The sequence below is a fragment of the Callithrix jacchus genome, chromosome 2 (genome assembly GCF_049354715.1).
Source record: "Callithrix jacchus isolate 240 chromosome 2, calJac240_pri, whole genome shotgun sequence".
Classification (NCBI taxonomy): Eukaryota; Metazoa; Chordata; class Mammalia; order Primates; family Cebidae; genus Callithrix; species Callithrix jacchus.
The window spans coordinates 44,704,077-44,725,819 of NC_133503.1; the positions used below are offsets into that span (position 1 = coordinate 44,704,077).

General features: G+C 40.7%; 1 protein-coding gene, 1 non-coding gene and 1 pseudogene across 3 annotated transcripts in view; 2 read left to right on the plus strand and 1 right to left on the minus strand.

Annotated features, from left to right (window-relative positions):
- Nucleotides 1-2,859: 2,859 nt before the first annotated feature.
- Nucleotides 2,860-3,000, plus strand: LOC118151750 (U4 spliceosomal RNA). The gene has a single exon (XR_004740166.1). It is a non-coding gene; the product is annotated as a U4 spliceosomal RNA (small nuclear RNA).
- Nucleotides 3,001-5,068: 2,068 nt separating this feature from the next.
- LOC100405434 (SIN3-HDAC complex-associated factor pseudogene) lies at nt 5,069-6,380 on the minus strand (annotated as a pseudogene).
- Nucleotides 6,381-10,883: 4,503 nt separating this feature from the next.
- RBM27 (RNA binding motif protein 27) overlaps nt 10,884-21,743 on the plus strand; it is a 79,755-nt gene continuing 68,895 nt past the window's right edge. For both annotated transcript variants that reach the window (XM_002744326.7, XM_078362348.1), the window contains exon 1: nt 10,884-11,139. In XM_002744326.7, the coding sequence (XP_002744372.1) occupies nt 11,081-11,139 (59 nt within the window). In that variant the 5' untranslated portion in view covers nt 10,884-11,080. The remainder of the gene's footprint in view (nt 11,140-21,743) is intronic.

Consider the following 21,743-nt stretch of genomic DNA (forward strand, 5'->3'; position numbering starts at 1 on the left):
TTCAAGCAATTCTCCTGCCTCACCCTCCCCAGTAGCTGGGATAACAGGCATGAGCTACCATGCCCAGCTAATTTTGTGTTTTTAGTAGAGACGGGGTTTCTCCATGTTAGTCAGACTGGTCTCAAACTCCTAACCTCAGGGGATCTGCCTGCCTCGGCCACCCAATGTTCTGGGATTACAGGCGTGAGCCACCATGCCTGGCCTGATAACTTATTTTAAGAAGGGTCAAGAGAATGTAATAGATGAAGCCCACAGCTGCAGATCATCCACATCAGTTTGCAAGAAAAAATTAATCTTGTTTGTGCCCTAATGAAAGAAGACCAACAATTAACAGCAGAAACAGTAGCCAACACTGTAGGCATCTCAACTGGTTCCACTTACACAATTCTAACTAAAAACTAAAGTTAAGCAAACTTTCCACTTGATGGGTGCCAAAACTGCTGCACCCAAATCAGCTGCAGACAAGAGGTGTTTTCAGTGGAAATTTTGAAGTGAGATCATGATCCTGAAGCATTTCTTCAAAGAATTGTAACAGGAGATGAAACATGGCTTTACCAGTACAATCCTGAAGACAAAGCACAATCAAAACAATAGCTACCAAGAAATAGAAGTGGGCCAGTCAAACCAAAAGCAGACTGGTCAGGAGTAGAGGTCATGGCAACAGTTTTTTGGGGATGCTCAAGGCATTTTGCTCGAGGGCTAAAGAATGATGACATGTGCTTATTAGGAGAGTGTTTTGAGAAAGTTAGCTGAAGCTTCAGCAGAAAAACATCCGTGAAAGTCTCACCAAAGATTCCTTCTCCACCTTGGCAATGCTCCTGCTCATTAATCTCATCAAACAAGAGAAATTTTGCAAGGGTTTTGATGGGAAATCATTAGGCAAGTACCCTGCAATGCTAATTTGGCTCCTTCTGCCTTCTTTTTGTTTCCTAATGTTTAAAAAATATGTAAAGGACCCCCATTTTTCTTCACTTCATAACGTGAAAAAGACTGCACCAGCATGGCTGAATTCCTGGGACTCTCAGTTCTTTAGGGATGAACTAACTGGCCAGTATCATTTGTGTGTTCTCAATGTTTCTGGAACTTGATAAAGTTTGTGTTGAGAAATAAAGTTCATGTTTTTTTATTTTTCTTTTAATTGCACTTTTCCATGAACTTTTTGAGGTACCTTTTTCTGTGCACATGTATGTAAGTTTAGTTCTATTTTTTTCTTCTTTTATCCAGCCATCAACTTGACTTTATATGTAAGTTTAGTTCTATTCAGTGTTATCACCCTGTAGTTCCTGTATCCACCATCACAGTCAAGATACAAAACAGTTCCAACACCAACCTCATGTTGCACTTTTATAACCACACCCACTCTCCCTTGCTTGGTAAAAGTTGTGTCATTTCCTCTCAATGTGGGCCTTTACATAGGGCTGCTAGAATGTCTTGAAGCATGATGACTAGCTTTCTCCTGAACAAGAGATCCAAGGCAGCAACTACGACTTGTTGTTGTTGTTGTTGTTGTTGTTGTTGTTTGACAGAGTCTTACTCTGTCAGTCTCCCAGGCTGGAGTGCAGTGGCTTGATCTCAGTTCACTGCAACCTCTGCTTCCCAGGTTAAAGCGATTCTCCTGTCTCAGCTCCCGAGTAGCTGAGATTACCCACCACACCTACCTAATTTCTGTTATTTTAGTAGAGACAGGGTTTTGTCATGTGGTCAGGCTGGTCTTGAACTCCTGGCCTCAAGTAATCTGCCCTCCTGGGCCTCCCAAAGTGCTGGGATTACAGACATGAGCCACCACACCCGGCCTACAATGTTTTTTTGAGATGGAGTCCCACTCTGTCGCCTAGGCTGGAATGCAGTGGCTTAATCTCGGCTCACTGTAACCTCCACCTCCTGGGTTCAAGAAATTCTCCTGCCTTAGCCTCTCAAGGAGCTGGGATTACAGTCATGCACCACCACACCTGGCTAATTTTTGTATTTTTAGTAAAAACAGGGTTTTGCCATGTTGGCCAGGCTGGTCTCGAACTTCTGACCTAAGGTGATCTGCCCACCGTGGCTTCCTAAAATGCTGCGATTACAGGTGTGAACCACCGCGCCCAGCCTCAAAATGTTATCTAAATTGGAACACAAAGTATGTAAGCTTTGGGGACTGTTTTTTTTTTTTTTTTGTACTTTTTGGTAAACATGGGTTTTCACCATGTTGGCCAGGCTGGTCTCGAACTCTTGAACTCAAGTAATCCTCTCACCTCAGCCTCCCAAAGGGCTGGGATTACAGGTGTGAGCCACGGCTTCTGGCCTGGGGACTGGCTTTTTAATTTAGAATAATTCATCCAAGTTTTTGTGTGTATCAGTAGTTCGGTCCTTTTTATTGCTTAGGAGTCCATGATATGGATGTATCCATTTTTTAACCATTCACCTGTTAAAGGATGTCTGGATTGATTCTAGTTTTTGGCTATTACAAATAAAGCTGCTCTACATATTTACGTACAGGTTTTTGTGTGTGAACATAAGTTTTCATTTCTCTGGAATAAATGCTGAGGAGTGCAGTTCCTAGGTCATAAGGTAGATGGAGGTTTAGGTTTTTAAGAAACTGCCAGGCTGGGTGCGGTGGCTCACGCCTGTAATCCCAGCACTTTGGGATGCCGAGGCGGGTGGATTGTGAGGTCAAGAGATCAAGACCATCCTGGCCAACATGGTGAAACCCTGTCTCTACTAAAAATACAAAAATTAGCCAGGCGTGTTGGCATGCGCTTGTGGTCCCAGCTACTTGGGAGGTTGAGGTGGAAGAATTGATTGAACAGGAGGCGGAGGTTGCAGTGAGCCGAGATTGCACCACTGCACTCCATCTCAAAAAAAAGAAACTGCCAAACTAGCTTTGTGTAGTGGCAGTATCATAGCCAATGAGGTTTATCCTAGGTGCAATTATTGCTAATTGAAAATTTTTCCTGATGTCCTGCCATGATGACTTGAAATATAGTTGGTGTTGGCAATTTTTGGCAGTCTCTATGGGGACTGAATAAAAAAAAAAAGAAAGAAACTGCCAAACTTTTCTCCAGAGTGGCTATACCATTTTATATTATCACCAACAAAGTAAGAGTGATCCAATTTCTCTACATTCTTACCAATATTGAGTATTGTCGGGTTTTTTAAAATTAGCCATTCTTATATATATATATGTAGTGTGAAGCAAATTATATATTAAAAAACCCCTGATAATCCAGGTTTCCTAGGAAAACAAATCTATGTTTCCAGAATGAAGAAAGACTCTTCAAGTATGCTCATCATTTATCTGCCACCTCGACTTGGCTTTGCATAACTAAGACTCAGGTGACTTTTATTTATTTTTTTTATTTTCTAATAAGACTAGATTTATTCAATACCCTAGTAAAAGTTTTGATTATAAGTATCCAACAGTATAAAAAGTACAAAACAGATCTGTAGATTTCTAATATATTAATACAAAGTGCATGACTACATACAGTATATCCTACAGGCAAAGAGAGGTGGAAGGGGAAAAAGAAGACTGTAGTTGAGGTCTAGTCATAAATGAATACAGAAGTAGAGATGATCCATATTGTATATATCCTACCACCAATACTGCAGCCAAAATGTACAAAAAAAAAAAATTTCAAAATAACTCAGGAGGATGATAATGGCTGGACTTTTGTAATTCGCCTCAAAGACTGTGGGAGAGACGACCCAACTCACTGTATAGTCTGTGCATACGGTGGCTTACAGTATGTAGGATTTTTCTAAAAGAAAAAAATATAATATGTTTAGATTAAGAACTATAAAACTATACAGTGCTTATAAAAGGTGGCTTACTCATTATTATTATACTATCCAATTTTTAAAACAATGTTTAAAAATATCTGATGTTTAAAAATAACCACTGAGTCTTGTTATTACAAGGCAGGCAAATGCTTCTCCCTCATTATGAAAAGACTAAACTGGTGATGCTTTTTCCTGAACATTTAGAAGAGGCAGTAAGAGTACTCTGGTTTGGGTTCCAGTGAGAAGCTTTTCATGAGGATCTCAGGATTGAAGAGCTCTAAGTTCAGGATATCTCAATGTTCAGAAAACCTAACTAAAAGAAGCCAAACCAAAACCAACCCACTTAACATGAACACAAACCTCTTTTCTTTTAGTAAATTTTACTGTTAATACAGAGTGAAAGAAAATAAAAACCTAATAGGCTAAAACAAGTCAAATACCCACTCTACACAGATTAAAAAAAACCTTCACAAAGGTCAACTGAAGTAATCCGGCGCTGAAACTGAATTGTGCAGATTTTCAATGAAGTCATCAGTCATGTAACACAAAAGTTGATTATATTTACACACTCAGCAAGCCCTCTAAGAAATGTGCCCCAAGAAACATTAACCCGTTTTGTGCCATCCTGAAGACCTGGACATTTTATTTTTCAGATAGCTTAACATTTTGAATAGAGTGTGTTCTCTACCATGCGGTAATGCTTTGGTACTATTCATACAGGGCCTCACCTGTCCTAAGGACTTGCCATTTCCCCAAGAGGCGCTTTAATTTTGCTTTAGAAGTTTTACATAAATTAAAATCTTTATCAAATATTAATATGAAGGGAGGTAGCACAGGACGCAACATATATAGTCAAGTTACCTCTCTGTATATTTAGAAATTACTTTCTCCTCCAAGATATTTGCCAACAGTAAGCTCAGTCTGTCCTGCTTAATAATCAGTAGTACAGGTTTGAATCTTCGGAAACTTGGCAAGACCTTAATATTTCAAAATTATTAACAACTACCTCTAGGGTCAAAGTCCATGTTACTGAGTTATGACAAATTTATTATCATGAGGGAAAACAAGTGTAGCCAGCCATCTTTAAAAAAATGCCCCAACCACTGCTTCTCAATACAGAAAGACTAAAAACTACACAGTTTATCATACAACAAATCCCATCTCTGTCCCCTGAAATTCCCCTAGTTTCATTCATTAGAAGGGGATTAAAAAAAAAAAAAGACTTAAAGAGCACTTTACAGCAGCATTCAGCTTTCCTATGAAATACACAGCATCTTAAATATTATGTACAACTCTTTTTTAGTAAAAGCTAGACACTGGCTTCAGAGTTTGTGGAACTGAGGAAAATCAACCCATTCAAAACTACTCTAGAAGTTGTCTTTTGGCAGAATAGCAGGTATCCAAATTAAAAATAAGAAAGTTATTCAAGACCAGCCTGGCCAACATGGTGAAACCCCAACTCTACTAAAAATATGAAAATTAGCTGGGTGTGGTGGTGGGCACCTGTAAACCCAGCTACTTGGGAGGCTGAGGCAGGAGAATCACTTGAACCTGTAAACCCAGCTACTCAGGAGGCAGAGGTTGCAGTGAGCCAAGATCATGCCACTGTACTCCAGCCTGGGCAACAAGAACAAATCTCTGTCTCGGGGGTGGGGGGAAAAAAAAGAGGGTCAGTTTGTTGCTTTGTGTTCTTTTCAAAATTTAGATGGTTTTTCTGTTCCCCTTCTACATAAAAACCTCAGTCACCACTCCTGAGTGGAGATGGGCAGAGGCTCTGGCCCTTGCTCCTCTGGCTTCTCAGCAGCTGCTTTCTTATTGCTGCAGCAAGGCTTGAAGAGATGTGTGTCAATGAGGACTTCCCCAAAACGGCCTTTATAGATGATCCCACAACAAATCTTCTGTCTTTTCCAGTATGTGAGATCTAAAAAGGAAAAAACTGGTGTTCTGTTAGAACCAAAGCCATCTCTGTGTCTGAACCGTCATCTGACTGGTTACTGTAACAAGGAGATGGAGGTGGGGAGGCACTTGAGGTGGTACTGTGAGCATCAGAATTATGACATTTAAATTCCTTCTGCAGTTTACTGATCTGGTTGCTTTTTATCCTGTTCCCAGATAGAGTTTTCACTTTCTTTGGTTTCAATGTAGTCTTTAGCCCTTGCATCTACCACATGATTCCAGTTTTTTTTTTTTTGATCCTGCTGGCAACTTCTTCCATCTTTTCACAAGCAGGACACAGGCATTGCAAATGTCTCCTGAACGAGTCTCATGCAATCCAAAACAGCTCTGGAAGTCCTTTTCATAGCGTTTACTGTCAGTGAATCGAGAACTGAAGGACTTAGCTCTGCAAATACAGCAGCCCTCTATACTTCGGTACATCTTTGGCTTGTGAAAACCAAACATCTTTTCTTCTGGGCAACAGTCTTCCAAAAGCAGCCGTTCCATGCGCAACAACGTCCCTGAGGTGCGGAGTGCACGCCAGGTCAGTCTCCCTCAAGTGTTCCCTCCTCCTCAACTCCAGGTGACTTTTATTGAAGTGAATTTTCTCTGAGCCAGATGGGCTGGTGACCCAGGTGACCCAGACTCAGGAGAAACTGATGTTTTAATTGGTATGTTATTTAATTCAATAATCATCTACAAATGTACAGACAAGAGAGAATCTTCTGTGAGCATGAACTTCTTGGTTTGAAATTCTACCAAAGTTTAGTTTCATTGCGTGTAAGGGAAACATGTTGGAATTGTTACTTTCACTAAGAAAGCTAAAAAATGATTCTCAATCTTTCTTCTTGTACATCTGGGTCAGCTCTTAGCTACAGGGTGGAGAATAGGGCAAAAAAAAATCAATTTGCTCACATGATCCATTCTGGAAGGCCTTTCTACCTCTGTCAACACTTGTGTAAAATCCCAATGTTGACAGTTTTTCCTGGCTGAGGCTGAGAAAGGGAGCTTGGTTTGAATAGGGATGGTTTAGATTTCTATTCTTGTGGTATCCTCCCTTTGCAATGCCCCTTATTAATAATCTTTTTTTTTTCTTAAATAAATTGGCGTCTTTTTTCTCTCTGTCCCTTTATGAGAACTCTTTGTTATTCTTTGTTAAGTATCCACCTTAACTGAGGATGGAAAACTTATTTACAATCAGATTTACTCTCTATTATCCAAGAACAGTGACTAAAAGATGGTAATAGGCTCAACACATATTTGTTGAATAAATTTTGAATGAAGCATATAGTTCTTATTTCAATGTTTGCTAGTGAGAGGGCTTAGCAGATGTTGAAGGTATGGCCTTTGGAGTTAGACTCGGTCAAGGCTGGACCTTTCCACTCATTAGTTTCGCAACCTCTCTGGGATGCAAATTTGACATCTGTACATAGTGCCTATGGTATTTGGGACATAGTAACCAGTACTCAGTATATGTATATAATATAATGTGGGGATGAAAGGCAACAATGCACTGAAATACTTAGCACAGGGCAGGCACAGTGTATGTACTAAAAAGTTTAGCTCTGATTATTATTTCCAATGCCTATTAGGCCACCAGAGCTCCCACAAAGAAGTGAATGAATATACCTTCGAAATTTTTTTTGTCTCTACCTCAGCACAGAATTTGGCACATAGTAACCAGCACCTAATATATGTGTATTGAATTAATACATATATGAATGCATTGCATTCAGAGTAACTCAGTAGCTCTATGGCTGAAATCAGTGTACCATTCATGGGTTGCAGATGAGTTAGTTCTGTGCACTCAGTGGATGCTACTGAATAAAGTACATGGAGAAATTCTGGCCCATGGCTACGGAGCAAATCTGAACCATTCAGCAAATGGAACAAGCCAGGCATGAAGGTGAAATTAACTATATTTGATACCACTTCTACTTCTGGAAAAACAACTCTTCTACAGAGGCTGTTTCTTCAAGACATTGGGGTTCAACATCTATATTTAAAGCAGTAATTCATATATTTAAAACTGTATACACACACATACACACACACACACACACACGGGGAATGTATCAATTCAGAAAAGTAATATAATAACATTGCAGTTTAAAAAATAGAACAAAGGGGCTAGGCACTGTGGCTGATGCCTATAATCCCAGCACATTGGGAGGCTGAGGCAGGTGGATCACTTGAGGTCAGGGGTTCAAGACCAGCCTGGCCAACATGATGAAACCTTATCTCTACTAAAAATACAAAAAAATTAGCTGGGCATGGTGGTGGGCATCTGTAATCCCAGCTACTTGGGAGGCTGAGGTGGAAGAATTGCTTGTACCTGGGAGGTAGAGGTTGCAGTGAGCCAAGATCACACCACTGTACTCCAGCTTGGGCAGCACAGCAAGATTCCATATGAAATAAATAAAATATAAATAAAAATGTAAAGCCATTGTAACCTCACAGGTGCACAAAAGCAGATACCAGCAGGGTTTAGCTTGCTGGCCACAGTTTGCAAACCCTTTATATAGAGTAGCAAAAGCTGAAGTGCACTTAAAAATCATCTGATGAGTCTTATGTATCTGGGTATTAAGATCTCTTATTGTTGCATTGATCCTTTTACCACTGTATCTTTGTTGCTTTGAAATCTATTTCATAAGACCCATAATGAGATTTAGACTCAACGAGACAGAAAATTAATAAGGATATCCAGGACTTCAACTCAGATCTGGAACAAGTAAACTCAATAAATATTTATAGAGTTCTCCATTTTAAATACACAAAATACTGATCGGCCATTATTAATACCCATTTTTAGAATGAAGCAATATTCCTGTTCTCTCTCCCTCTTTTTCTTCCTCTTTCTTCCTCTCCTTCTCTCCTTTTTTACTTTTCAACATCCTAGTTCCAAAAAAAAAAAAAAAAAAAATCATCTGATGAATCTCTCTCACTAACCCCCTCCTTACAACTTTGCAAATGAAGGAAAAGGCCCAGATTGGCAATTGGTTTACCCAGAATTACACCTCTGTGGAATAGAACTAGCATCCAGAGGTTCTGTCAGCAAGTCAAGAGCTTTCTTCCTTGCAACTGCTGCCTCCTTTCCTCTCTCCTCTTCTCCCTCCTTCCTTTAAGCTTCCCACATTTCCCCCTCACTTCATTCCACAAAGGAGACATAGTGTTACCCACTAAATGAAAGAAATGTATCTTGATTAGGCCTAAAGCTATGCAAGAACTTGATAGTGTAATAGAAATAGAACAAGAAATGCCTTTATCACAGTAAATCAATTCTCTACAAGAATTTCAAAGTACTTTTTTTTTTTTGAGACCGAGTTTCACTCTTGTCGCCCAGGCTAGACTGCACTGGTGCCATCTCGGCTCACTGCAATCTCTGCCACCATGCCTGGCTAATTTTTGTATACCTGTAGAGATGTGGTTCACCATGTTGGCCAGGCTGGTCTTGGTAACATGTGCCACTAAGCCTGGCTAATTTTTGTTTGTTTGTTTGTTTTGTTTTGAGACAGAGTTTTGCTCGTGTTGCCTAGTCTGGAGTGCAATGGTGCGATCTGGGCTCACAGCAACCTCCGCTTCTCAGGTTCAAGCAATTCTCCTACTTCAGCCTCCTGTGTAGCTGGGACTACAGGCATACACTACTCCGGCTAATGTTTTTTATTTTTAATAGAGATGGGGTTTCTCCATGTTGGTAAGGTTGGTCTCAAACTCCTGACCCCAGGCGATCCACCCACCTCGGCCTCCCAAAGTGCTGGGATTACAGGCGTGAGCCACCGTGTTTGGACACGCTCAGCTATGCCTGGCTAATTTTTGTATCTTTAGTGGAGACTGGGTTTCACCATGTTGCCGAGGCTGGTCTTGAACTCCTGACCGCAGGTGATCCATCCACCTCGGCCTCCCAAAGTGCTGAGATTGCAAGCCACCGTGCTGGCCAAGTTTAAATTTTTCTATACTTTTAATATATTATTGTAATACAGCCACAATCATTTCATTTACATATCGTCTATGGTTAATTTCATGCCAAGACATGAAATGTTGAGTAGTTGCCATATATAACACAAGGCTTACAAAACAAAAAATATTTAGTATCTAATCCTTTGCAGAAGTTTGCCTATACCTGTTCTATGTATATATAGCATATCTGTTTATTTGAGGTTGGTCCATCTGTTTTATATGAGGTGTGTGCTCATTAGGTATTTTTCAAAATGTTGTTACTGCAATGCATAACCCCATAAACTGTTCATCTTCTTAAGAGGAGAAGCTGTGTTTTGCTTACCATTGGACTCCTAGTGCCTTACTCAGTGCTGGCAATTGCAGGGACTCAGGATATGTTATGGGGTAAAGATTCCAACACCAGTGCCGTATCAGTGATTTCCAAACTCCAGCAGGAATTTTTCACCTACTAGAAAGTAAGTTTACTATTTAGGTAATACCTAATTTTTCTTTAAAATGAGTTTTTATCCTTTTTTGCTAAAAATCTCCCTGTCTGCCCCCCAAGGACTTAATTTTAGATATGCAATAAAAAGATAATTAAAAACAAACTATTGGAGTCGTTTTTCTTCCCTAAATAAAGCAGCGTTTATTAATAATACTAGCAAAATTGAGATGGCCTCAGCCTTTTACATCCGTGCGCCACGTTTTAAAAATGACGATTACTGGATTCCAAGGCATGGTTGCCAGAAACATTCTGTGTAATTAAAGCAGAGCAGCGAAAAATACAAACGTGAATGCCGATCAAAATGAGTGTGTAAAGAAAAAAAGTAAAATTTTGCATTCTGTCGAACGTGAACATATTGCACGTTGTGTTGCAGATTTACTACAGCTGAGTCATTTCGGGACACGAGTGTGTGTTTCCAGGAAAAACGAGAGGAAGGAACCAGGCTGAGGGGCTCGCCGGGTTCCCCTAGGCACTCCCAGCAGCAGACACCGGTATTCCGCGGCGGGCGGTGGCGTGGTCAAAAAAAGGCGCCGCTGCCCCTTTAAGAGGCAAAGCACCTTTCCAAGATACCATCTTGCACCAGGAGTTCACTTAAGCTCTCCACCTACCTTGCCATATCTCTCCTCCCTGACTGGGTACGGCCCGCCGGCGGGGCGAGCGAGCCTTTTCATTGGTCTTACCTCAGAGCCCTCTCTCTCTTATTGGTTATCAGGCCTGCCACTCGACACTGTTTCCCGCCCACCTCGGCCTTCGGGCTAGGTTGAGCGAGGGCTCTTGGGTTAGTTCCTGTTAGGCCCGGGCCGGGGGAGTAGGTTGAAGTATCCTAAGATGCCGGGTGGGCTGAGGCACCGGGAGCTGTGAGGGGAACGTGAGGAGTCGGCGTAGTGGAGACCCACGGCAGGCCTGAAGAAGAGCGGCGGCCGAGCCCGCCTTCCTTGCACCATGCTCATAGAGGATGTGGATGCCCTCAAGTCCTGGCTGGCCAAGTTACTGGAGCCGATGTGAGTGAGTCGGGCTGGGCCGGGGACGGCGAACGTGGGCGTTGGGGACCCGCGGGGGCGTGGGGGAGGGGAGGCGGCGTGAGGGGCGGCGCTGAGGGGCTGCGGCCGTGAGGTCCCGGCGACGTCCCTGTAGTACTATTACCATTGTGGTGGGGGTGGGGTGGGGGTGGGGGTGGGGTGGGGGTGGGAGTGGGAGAGGAGCGCCGGGGACTAAGAGGCCCTGAGGATGTGGAACTGGGGTGGGGGGCAGGCAAGGGCAGCGAGGGCTTTTCAAACACAAATATCGGGGTGCTGGAAGAGGCAGCAGGGGCAGTGAGGGAATTTAAAACATTACTGTTTGAGAACTGAGAGGGGAAGCAGGGCTCCTGAGGGATTCTTAAAATGTGAATATTGGGATGTCGAAGGGAATCGCAGAATATCAAGGGCTTGATAAACAGTATTATTCCGGGACTGAAAGGTCTAGAAGCAGAGTATCGAGGACATTTTCGAAATATGAGGGCAGAAACGGATAGCAGGGACATTGAAGCTTCATAGTGGTTATTGGTGAGTGCCAAAGGATCAAGAATATTGAAACATTTGGAAAATACTATGGAGTAGATGAAAAGGATGTGTGGGTATTGAAGGGTTTTAGGTATTTTTAGGGAGGTGATACGTGTGATAGCAAGGATATTAAGGGATTTTAAAGTATTACTGAAGACTTGATAAGTGCTAGGGGAACTGATGATTTTTAGATACATGGAGGTTGGAAGAAAGGTTTTCGTGAGTTTGGTTGAGGGTTGAAAGGCTATGCAGCATTATTGGTGGAGGAGTATACCTGCAGCATATAGGAATTTTTAGGTACAGGTATTGGTGAATCAAAGGAGCAGTAGAAAGAATAAGAGATTTGTAAATATTCTTGTAAGATTGAGAGGACACCTGAAGGTAATTGGAGTGTAGGATTATTGATGAGGGGCTGAAAAGAATGAGAGACCTACCTCTTTTAAAAATATTTTGGACAGTGTTAGGAGAAATGTTATTGGGAAGCTTGAAAGAGTTAACAGAGGTATTAACATTTTGTTTGTTTTATAACCTTTTTTTTTTTGGAAACAGTGTCTTGATCGCGCAGGCTGGAGTGCAGTGGCTCTATCTCAGCGCTCTGCAACCTCTGCCTCAGGGTTCAAGCGATTCTCCTGGCTCAGTCTCCAGAGTAGCTGGGACTACAGGCGCCGGGTACCACGCCCAGCTAATTTTTTGTGTTTTTAGTAGAGATGGGGTTTCATCATGTTGGCCAGGCTAGTCTCGAACTCCTGACCTCCGGTAATCTGCCCCTGCTTGGCCTCCCACAGTGCTGAGATTACAGGCATGAGCCCCTGGACCTGGCCATGTTTTATAACCATTTTAAGGGGTGGGATTGTGGAGTGTTTATCTGGGGAGTGGGGTATAGCTAGTTTCTGGAATAGATCTCCTAGAGGGAAGAGAGGAAGGAAAGGCTGTAGGGTTATAAAGAGAGGTTTTTAGAAAGAGGGCATGGGAGGGGATTGGAAGAGAAACGATCATGTTCAGACTCCTTCTTACTTCTGGTTCTTAATTATCCTCTTATTGGAGCTTAGGGCTTGAAAGAAAGGGGTAGAAGAAGAGATGGGCAAACTTTGATTACATTAGGTCAGATTTCATTAATGGAAAAATTGAGTGTTTTTCAATGGTGAAAATAGGGAGTAGTTTGGGAGGTGTGGAGGTATGATAAAGGAGCTCATGGGGACAGTGTCAAGCTACTTCCCTGTTGATCTGTTTAAGGGAAAATGACTTCTGAACACACTTGAAGGTTTTGTAGAAGAATACAGGTCTCTTGAATGAGTTTTTTTTCCCCTACAGTAAAAGGTTTTGAGGGCCGGGCACGGTGGCTCACTTCTGTAATCCCAGCACTTAGGGAGGCTGAGGTGGGCAGATCACGAGGTCAGCAGTTCAAGACCAGCCTGGCCGTCTCTATTAAAAATACGAAAAAATTATCCGGCTACGATAGTGTGTGCCTGTGATCCCAGCTACTCAGGAGGCTGAGGCAGGAGAATCACTTGAACCCAGCAGATGGAGGTTGCAGTGAGCGGAGGTTGCACCACTGCACTCCAGTGGGAGACTGGGTGACAGTGCGAGATTCTCAAAAAGAAAAAAATTTGGGGGGGCACAAAGATGGAAATGGTTTGTGGTGAAGGTGGGAAATAAGATGGATGTAACGAAATGGACCATATATGGGAAAAGGTTGAAAAAAGGAAAAGGTCTGTGTGTTTAAAGTGTTCTTATGTTATTTAAGATTAAAAAAGAAAGAAATACAAATTTTTATTTTGTATTCTTGCTGCTCCTGATGCCTTTAAAAAAAAAAAGCAACTACTTTCAAGTTTACTTTTGTTGGTAGATATCCTTCTAAGAAGTGTTAAACATACATTTTATTTCTTGGATAGAAGGTAACAACTTTTAGCTGGGTGCACTGGCTCACCCTGTAATCCCAGCACTGTGGGATGCTGAGACAGGTGGATCATCTGAGGTCAGGAGTTCGAGACCAGCCTGACCAACATGGTGAAACCCTGTCTTAAAAAAAAAAAATAGAAGGTAACAACTTTTAGCCTTATAGTTACTTGCTTTTTTTTCTTTCTTTTTTTAAGCTTCCTAAAATGTTTTACTCAGAGTAGTGCTTTTTGTTGTTGTTGAAAATTAGTCTGGGTAGGAGCTTCATCTTGCTTAGGCTTTTTTCTTTTTAAGTTATTAAGATCATTCGGTAATTTTCATGAGTAAAAATTATCTTTCAAAATGATTACTTGAGTTTAGTTTCTCCTTTTGAGTTATGTGTTCAACTTAAAGCACACATGCTTATTTTTAAAAAAAATTTGTTACTTATTTAGGGTTAAAAAAAAAGGCTAAAATATTTATTTATTTATTTGTTTTGAGATGGAGTTTCACTCTTGTTGCCCAGGCTGGAGAGTAGTGGTGAGATCTTGGCTCACTGTGATCTCCACCTCCTGGGTTCAAGTGGTTTTCCTGCCTCAGCCTCCCAAGTAGCTGGGATTATAGGCACCTGTCATCATGCCTGGCTCAGTTTTTGTATTTTTAGTAGAGACGGGATTTCACTATGTTGGCCAGGCTTGTCTTGAGCTCCTGTCCTCAGGCGATCCACCTGCCTCAGCCTCCCAAAGTGCTGGGATTACAGGTGTGAGCCACTGTGCCCAGCATAAAATACTTATTTTTAACTCGTATAAGTAATGGTTTTGAATGGAGATATTAATAATAAATAATAAATGCAGCTACCACATATATTTTTATTCTTAGTATGTCATCATGGGAGATTATTTTTTGATTGTTTAGATATCTTAAAGTATAATAAATGATATGCTAAAGTGGGTTGTGTTTGTAAATTTACTTTTTTGCATATTCCAGATTCAAGAAAATTTTCATGGCAGATTGGCATGTTGCTACAACACAGCATTTCAGAGCAGTTGTTAGTCTTTGAGATAATGTAGTTGCACTGGCTAGGTTGGAATTAAACTATGACTGTGCACATGATTTTCTCTTGCATTTTCTTATTTAGCTTAATTTACAGTAAATTAAACTTAGGGGAGCATTTAAAATGTTTCATATTGTCCCTAGTGAAACAAATGCATGTAAGAAGAGGTATTTCTTTCTTTTCTTTTTTTTTTTTTTTTGAGACAGAATCTGTCGCCCAGGCTGGAGTGCAGTGGCAGGATCTTGGCTCACTGCAGCCTTCGCCTCCTGGGTTCAAGTGATTCTCCTTCCTCAGCCCCCCAAGTAGCTGGGATTATAGGCGTGCACTACCATGCCTGGCTAATTTTCATATTTTTGGTAGAGACGGGGTTTTGCCATGTTGGCGAGGCTGGTCTTCAACTCCTGACCTCAGGTGATCTGCCTGCTTCATCCTCCCGAAGTGCTACAATTACAGGTGTGAGCCACAGTGCTCACACAGGAGTTATTTCTAAATCAATCTAGGATACAGTTGATTATTCCCTATGGACAAGTTAGAAATGTCATGGGCTGTTAGAGCTTATCTGTTACCTTCCACTCCCTTTGTAGATGGCAAACACATCTATTACTTTTACTAGAAGGACAGTGAGAAATGACTCCTTAACTGGCCGAAAAAAACTAGTACCACCATTTTTGTTGGCAGTGCAGTAAAAGGAGGGAAACCAATATCTCAGTCAAGAAGTTTGTCTCTTTCCCAACAGCTGCATTAATAGACTAGACTCAGTTCTTGTTTGGGCCCTTCATCTTTCCTCACTTTCAAAATATCCTAGATATCCTAGTCTTAGAGACTATGTAGGGATTATGCACAATTTAGAGATGTCATGGTTTCTTTCTATCAGAAATGACTGCTTAATTTAAGTATGTGAACTTCTTTAAGGTTCTAAGTAAATTCAGGAGGTAAGTGCATCACTGAAGAAATTTCTCCCCGTCTCTACTAAAAATACAAAAAATTAGCTGGGCACGGTGGTGCGTGCCTGTAATCCCAGCTACTCGGGAGGCTGAGGCAGGAGAATTGCCTGAACCCAGGAGGCGGAGGTTGCGGTGAGCCGAGATCGCGCCATGGCACTCCAGCCTGGGTAACGAGCGAAACTCCGTCTCAAAAAAAAAAAAAAAAAAGAAGAAAAGAAATTTCTGCAAGTTTAAAAAAAGATCAGGCAAGTATTTTTCAATAACCTGCATTTCTATCAAAACGTTGTATTTAATGGGGAATGTTTTATTTATATTATATAAAATGTATAAACATATTATTCACTGCTGCTTGTTTGACTTAGTGTAAAAATTTCTGTTGTGTGTTTTAAAAAGCATGGTAGGATTTGTAAACTCTGGACAATTTGCCTCTGTCTGTCTTTAGTAGGCATTGTTGTATGAATCAGGGCATTTAATTTCTAGTTTTCTGTCTATCTCCAGTTCACTCTATGACTTTGAAGAAATTGTCTAACCTATTTCTATTAAACAACTCAATAGTATTTGCCCTCGACTTACCTCACAAGTCTGTTATGAGTATTAGTGTTGTAGACTTTAAGTGCTTTGTGTACCTTTGAATCATTCTATAAATGCAAACAAAATTCTATGGTTTCTGGAATATGAAAACGCATGAAACTCTCTGCAAAAGTATTTTGCTTATTAATGTTAAACACCACTGCTACTTAAAAAATAATGATCAGTCTGTTACAAGGCAAATCTAGAGTCTCATTGCAAATCCTATACGTACAAACAGGAATCACTAGTCAAAGTCATAGACTTGATTTGCAATTTCTGTGAGTTCTGGCTGTATCAGTGTATTTTAAAGTGCACTAGGAGATTGATTGTGTTGTCAGCTTGGAGTATGATAGAAAAGGCAGCAATAAGGTTAACAGACTAAATTTATTTTATTGGTTCATATTTATGGGTTCAGTGATCATGGTGGGTATATTTTGGTTGAACTCTAGAGTTTACATGTTGTCATATGTTGGCAATCCTTATCAAATTAAACTCTGGATAGTAATCTCTGCAGTTGCCTGAATGGGAGGAAAAATCATCTTCTAACAATTGTTAGACCTGACCACCTGGTAAATAAACTACCAGAGTTAAATTAAGTATTTTGGAGGTATATTCTTAAGTTTGGGAAGTACTGTTAGTTTTCTAAGTGTACTTAGTGCTTTCAGAGAATTAGTGTTCCTCTAAAGTGCTGTGGGACTTGTTTAAGGATACCATTCACTATTTCATAGAAAAGAACTTTGGCCAGAAGACTTGGCAAGTTTTAGTCTACTAACTTAAGAACATATTTGTTCTTATGTCCTTTGGTCTGCCTTTTAAAGATGTCTGACTTCATTCTTCCTGGCCCAATAGTTATAGGCTAGAAGCCAGAAATTGCTTTTATAGCTCTATGTTTCTCGCCACTGTCTTCTCTTGTCCTCTCACAATGTTGTTACTTACTTTCTTATTAATCTCTTTTTATACAGTTTGTTATTTTGTACTGTGATTATTTGTTTCCATATCCACCTCTTGGCCACAGGAGTGCAGGGCAAAGTCTGTTTTGTTCAAAGTAGTTTTCTTACCAAGCAATATAGGTGGCACTTAGTAAACACTCAGTATATGTTTAAATGAATGAACATCCTCACATGTATGTATAGGTAGTTGACAATTAGAAAAGTAAGATTTAAGTAGTCTAATTTTGTGCATTTATTTAGCTGGTGGCTATTCTGCTAGGAACTATCATCCAAATATCCCAATGGTATTTGCAACTGATGAATGTATGTATATATTTTCCTTCCAAATAATCTAGGGTTATTTCGTCCACATGATATCCATTCTTGAAAGCCCTTAATTACTTAAGGGAAGGATGAAAGTATTATGTTCTGAATGTTGGTGTTCCCCCAAAATTCATGTTGGAACTTCATCTCCAATGTGATAGTATTAAGAGGTCGGGCCTTTAGGAGGTGATACATCTTAAATGGGCAGAACGCTTATGAGTGAATTCATACCTGTATAAAAGAGGCTGAAAGGAGGGGTGGGCGCAGTGGCTCACACCTGAAATCCCAGCACTTTGGGAGGCCGAGGTGGGTGGATCACTTAAGGTCAGGAGTTTGAGATCAGCCTGACCAACATGGAGAAACCCTGTCTCTACTAAAAACACAAAAGTTAGCCAAGCGTGGTGGCACATGTCCGTAATCCCAGCTACTTGGGAGGATGAGGCAGGAGAATTACATGAACCCAGGTGACGGAGGTTGCAGTAAGCCAAGGTTGCACCACTGCACTACAGCCTAGGTGACAGAGCCAGACTCAGTGTCAAAAAAAAAAAAGAAAAAAAAAATACCAAAGGAGCCTACTTGTTACCATGAGAGGACAGACACACAGAAGGCACCATCTATGAGGAATGGGCCCTCAATAGACTCCAAGTTTGCTGACGCTTTAATGTTGAACTTCCCAGCCTGCAGAACTGTGAGCAATAAATTTCTGTTTATAAATCGCCTAGTTGGTTGGATAGTGTGGACTCACACCTGTCATCCCAGCACTCTGGCAGGCCGAGGTGGGTGGATCACTTGAGCCCAGGAGTTTGAAACCAGCTTGGGCAATGGTGCAAAACCCTACCTCTACAAAAAAATTTTAAAAATAGCCTTAGTTGGGTGTGGTGGCTAACGCCTGTCGTTCCACCTACCTGGGAGGCTGAGGTGGGGGGCTCACTTGAGCCTGGGAGGTTGAGGCTGCAGTGAGCCACGATCACACCAGTGTACTTTAGCCTGGACAGCAGAATGAGACCCTGTCTCAAAACAAATAAACAAAAATAAATAAATAAATAAATAATAAATTGCCTAGTCTAAGATATTTTGTTATAGTAATCCAGGCAGACTAAGGTAGAAAGTTTTCATTTGAAAAGAAGTACCAGTATTTGTATATCTTTAATCAGTATTAACAAATGTGAAAGTCAACTCCATTTTTACTTATTTTGTCCGGTGTGATCTTATCAAAGAAATATCTGAACACAGATCTCAGAGTCAGATATTTTTTAAATTTACTTTTATTCTTTTAATAAAAATAAAAGTATTATGGTATTATGACAATATAGAAAATAGAGAAAAAATTATTAGGATTTATTTTCAGTTTCTCTTCTGTTTATGAATTTTTATATAGCTACAATCAGACTCACCGTGAAATTTTCTGTCTTGATATCTTTGACATTATATCAGAAGCATTTTTCACTTTTATATATTGCTTTTATAGCCATCCCGTTGTTTTTTTTGGTTGTTTCCCCCACTTCCCTGAGACAGAGTCTTGCTTTGTTTCCCAGGCTGGAGTGCAGTGGCACGATCTTGGTTCACTGCAACCTCTGCCTCCTGGGTTCAAGTGATTCTCCTGCCTCAGCCTTCTGAGTAGCTGGGATTACAGGCATGTGCCACCATGCCCGACTAATTTGTGTATTCTCAGTAGAGATGGGGTTTCACTATGTTGGCCAGTCTGGTCTTCAACTCTTGACCTAGTAATCTGCCCGCCTTGGCCTTCCAAAGTGTTGGGATGACAGGTGTGAGGCGTCATGCCGGACCCTCGTTTTTTAAGACAGAGTTTTGCTCTGTCACCCATGCAGGAGTGCAGTGGCATGGTCATAGCTCACTGTAGCCTCAACCTTCCAGGATCAGACAGTCCTCCCACCTCAGCCTCCTGAGTAGCTGGGACTATAGGGACATGCCACCACACCAGGCAAATTTTTTTATTTTATTTTTTTTAGAGATGGGGGTCTCACTATGTTGCCCAGACTGGTCTTGAACTCCTGGGCTGAAGTGATCCTCCTGCCTTAGCCTTCTAAAGAGCTGGGATTACAGGCATGAGCCACTGTGCTTGGCCATAAACATAACTTTTTCTAAACATTTGTTTTTTTATATTATATTATATTACATATATATTTTTTGAGATGGAGTCTTGCTTTGTTGCCCAGGCAGGCATGCAGTGGCATGATTTCAGCTCACTGTAACCTCTATTTTCTGGATGGATTCAAGCCATTCTCCTGCCTCAGCCTCCTAGTAGCTGGGATCACAGGTGCCCACCACCACGCCCAGCTAACCATCACTTTGGATGCCTAGTATTTCACAAACATCCAACAATAAGAGAATGGTTACCTTGGGATTATATATATATTTTTTTGTTAAAAAGTAATGCTGTTTTTATATAATAAATACATTTTGTGTGTGTGTAGCTTTAGGTGCCAGTAGAATTTTTTATATTTGCCTTTGTTTCCTTAGTCTAGTTTTCCTAAGTGTAATTACTGGTCAGAGAATATGGACTTTTTTTTTTTTTTGAGACGGAGTTTCGCGTTTGTTCCCCAGGCTGAAGTGCAATGGCGCAATCTCGGCTCACCGCAACCTCCACCTCCTGGGTTCAGGCAATTCTCCTGCCTCAGCCTCCTGAGTAGCTGGGATTACAGGCACGCGCCACCATGCCCAGCTAATTTTTTTTTTTTTTTTTGAGATGGAGTTTTGCTCGTTACCCAGGCTGGAGTGCAATGGCGCTATCTCGGCTCACCGCAACCTCTGCCTCCTGGGTTCAAGCAATTCTCCTGCCTCAGCCTCCCAAGTAGCTGGGACTACAGGCGCGCGCCACCATGCCCAGCTAATTTTTGTATTTTTAGTAGAGACAGGGTTTCACCTTGTTGACCAGGATGCCCTCGATCTCTTGACCTCGTGATCCACCCGCCTCCGCCTCCCAAAGTGCTATTTTTTTGTATTTTTAGTAGAGACGGGTTTCACCATGTTGAAATGGCCTCGATCTCTTGACCTCGTGATCCACCCACCTCGGCCTCCCAAAGTGCTGGGATTACAGGCTTGAGCCACCTCGCCCGTCCTGAATATGGACATTTTTAATGGCTGTTGATACACATTGAGATCAGGAGATACATTTTTTTACTCTGTGATTCAGAAGCAAGTGTATTAGTTGTTTCACCTCTGAAACAAAGAGCACATTAAGATGGAACTTAAAATTAGATCCATATTCAGAAACATGTAAATTTTTCTGAAAGCAGAAAAGGTCTAAGTAGTTTTGGCTTTTTTCCTAAAGCAAATAAATGATAATGGCTTTTCAGTAGTGTTGTTTGGCTCAGGGCCAAAGGTGTAGGACCTTACTCTTTGATCTTGTGATTGTATGTCTGAAATCTTCTATGAAGCTTATGCACTGGCTCAGCAGTTGTGTAATACACGTACAATGGAGATTTGACTTAAAGAGGAAAAAGGCAAATTTGAGATTTTTACAGTTGAGGCATATTTAAGGCAGTGTTTCTGTTAGCTTACTCTGATAAAAATTCATTTTTATTTTTTAAAAACTTAAAAGATAATTGAAGCATGTTTCTAAAACGTTATTGTGCAAAGTGTGAATTTTAAGGAATCCTATTTGTTACATTAAGCTTTAGGGAATTTCTTTTGTTAATTCTTTAACTAAAAGATAACTGTTGGTTGACAGTTAAGATACATTAATTTTTTGTGCAGACATACGTTAGAAAAAGACATGCGTTGTGAAACAGATTTTACTTGCGTGGAATTGCACACATGTAAATTCTAACAAATTTGCAGACATGCGTTGGAAAAAGACATGCGTTGTGAAACAGATTTTACTTGTGTGGAATTGCAGCTGAGTTTTAGTTCCACAGATGTGCTGTCTGCCTGATCTTAAATGGATTGCTTAATTTGTCTTTACAAATTTACAAACTTAGCTGACTCTATAGTAGATTGATAATTTAAGAGGGTATTATTACCTTTTCTAATCGTGTTATAATAGAAGTCCCTTTTTGTCTAGAGACGTGTATTTAGGATTGTCATGGATCCAAAATATTAAAATCTCTTTCATCCCCAAATATATTTGTCATTATAGTCCAGCAGAAATGGATTCCCATAAGCTTTAGTTCCAAATAAAGTAGCTAAAAGATTTTAAGTACCCTTCCTGGTTGTGAGAAGAAAGAAGTGATGATTTTCAGGAGAGGGAGGTGATGCTGCACTTATCTTGTATTCTCAAGAGTCTTAGTTGTACTCAGATTTTTGTAGCATACTTCTGGAGTCTTGTTGAATAGTTAGCATTGATACTATAGCTACAGTATCATGGCTGTTTTTTAGAGATTATATAGTGAGGGGTCAATGGTGGAA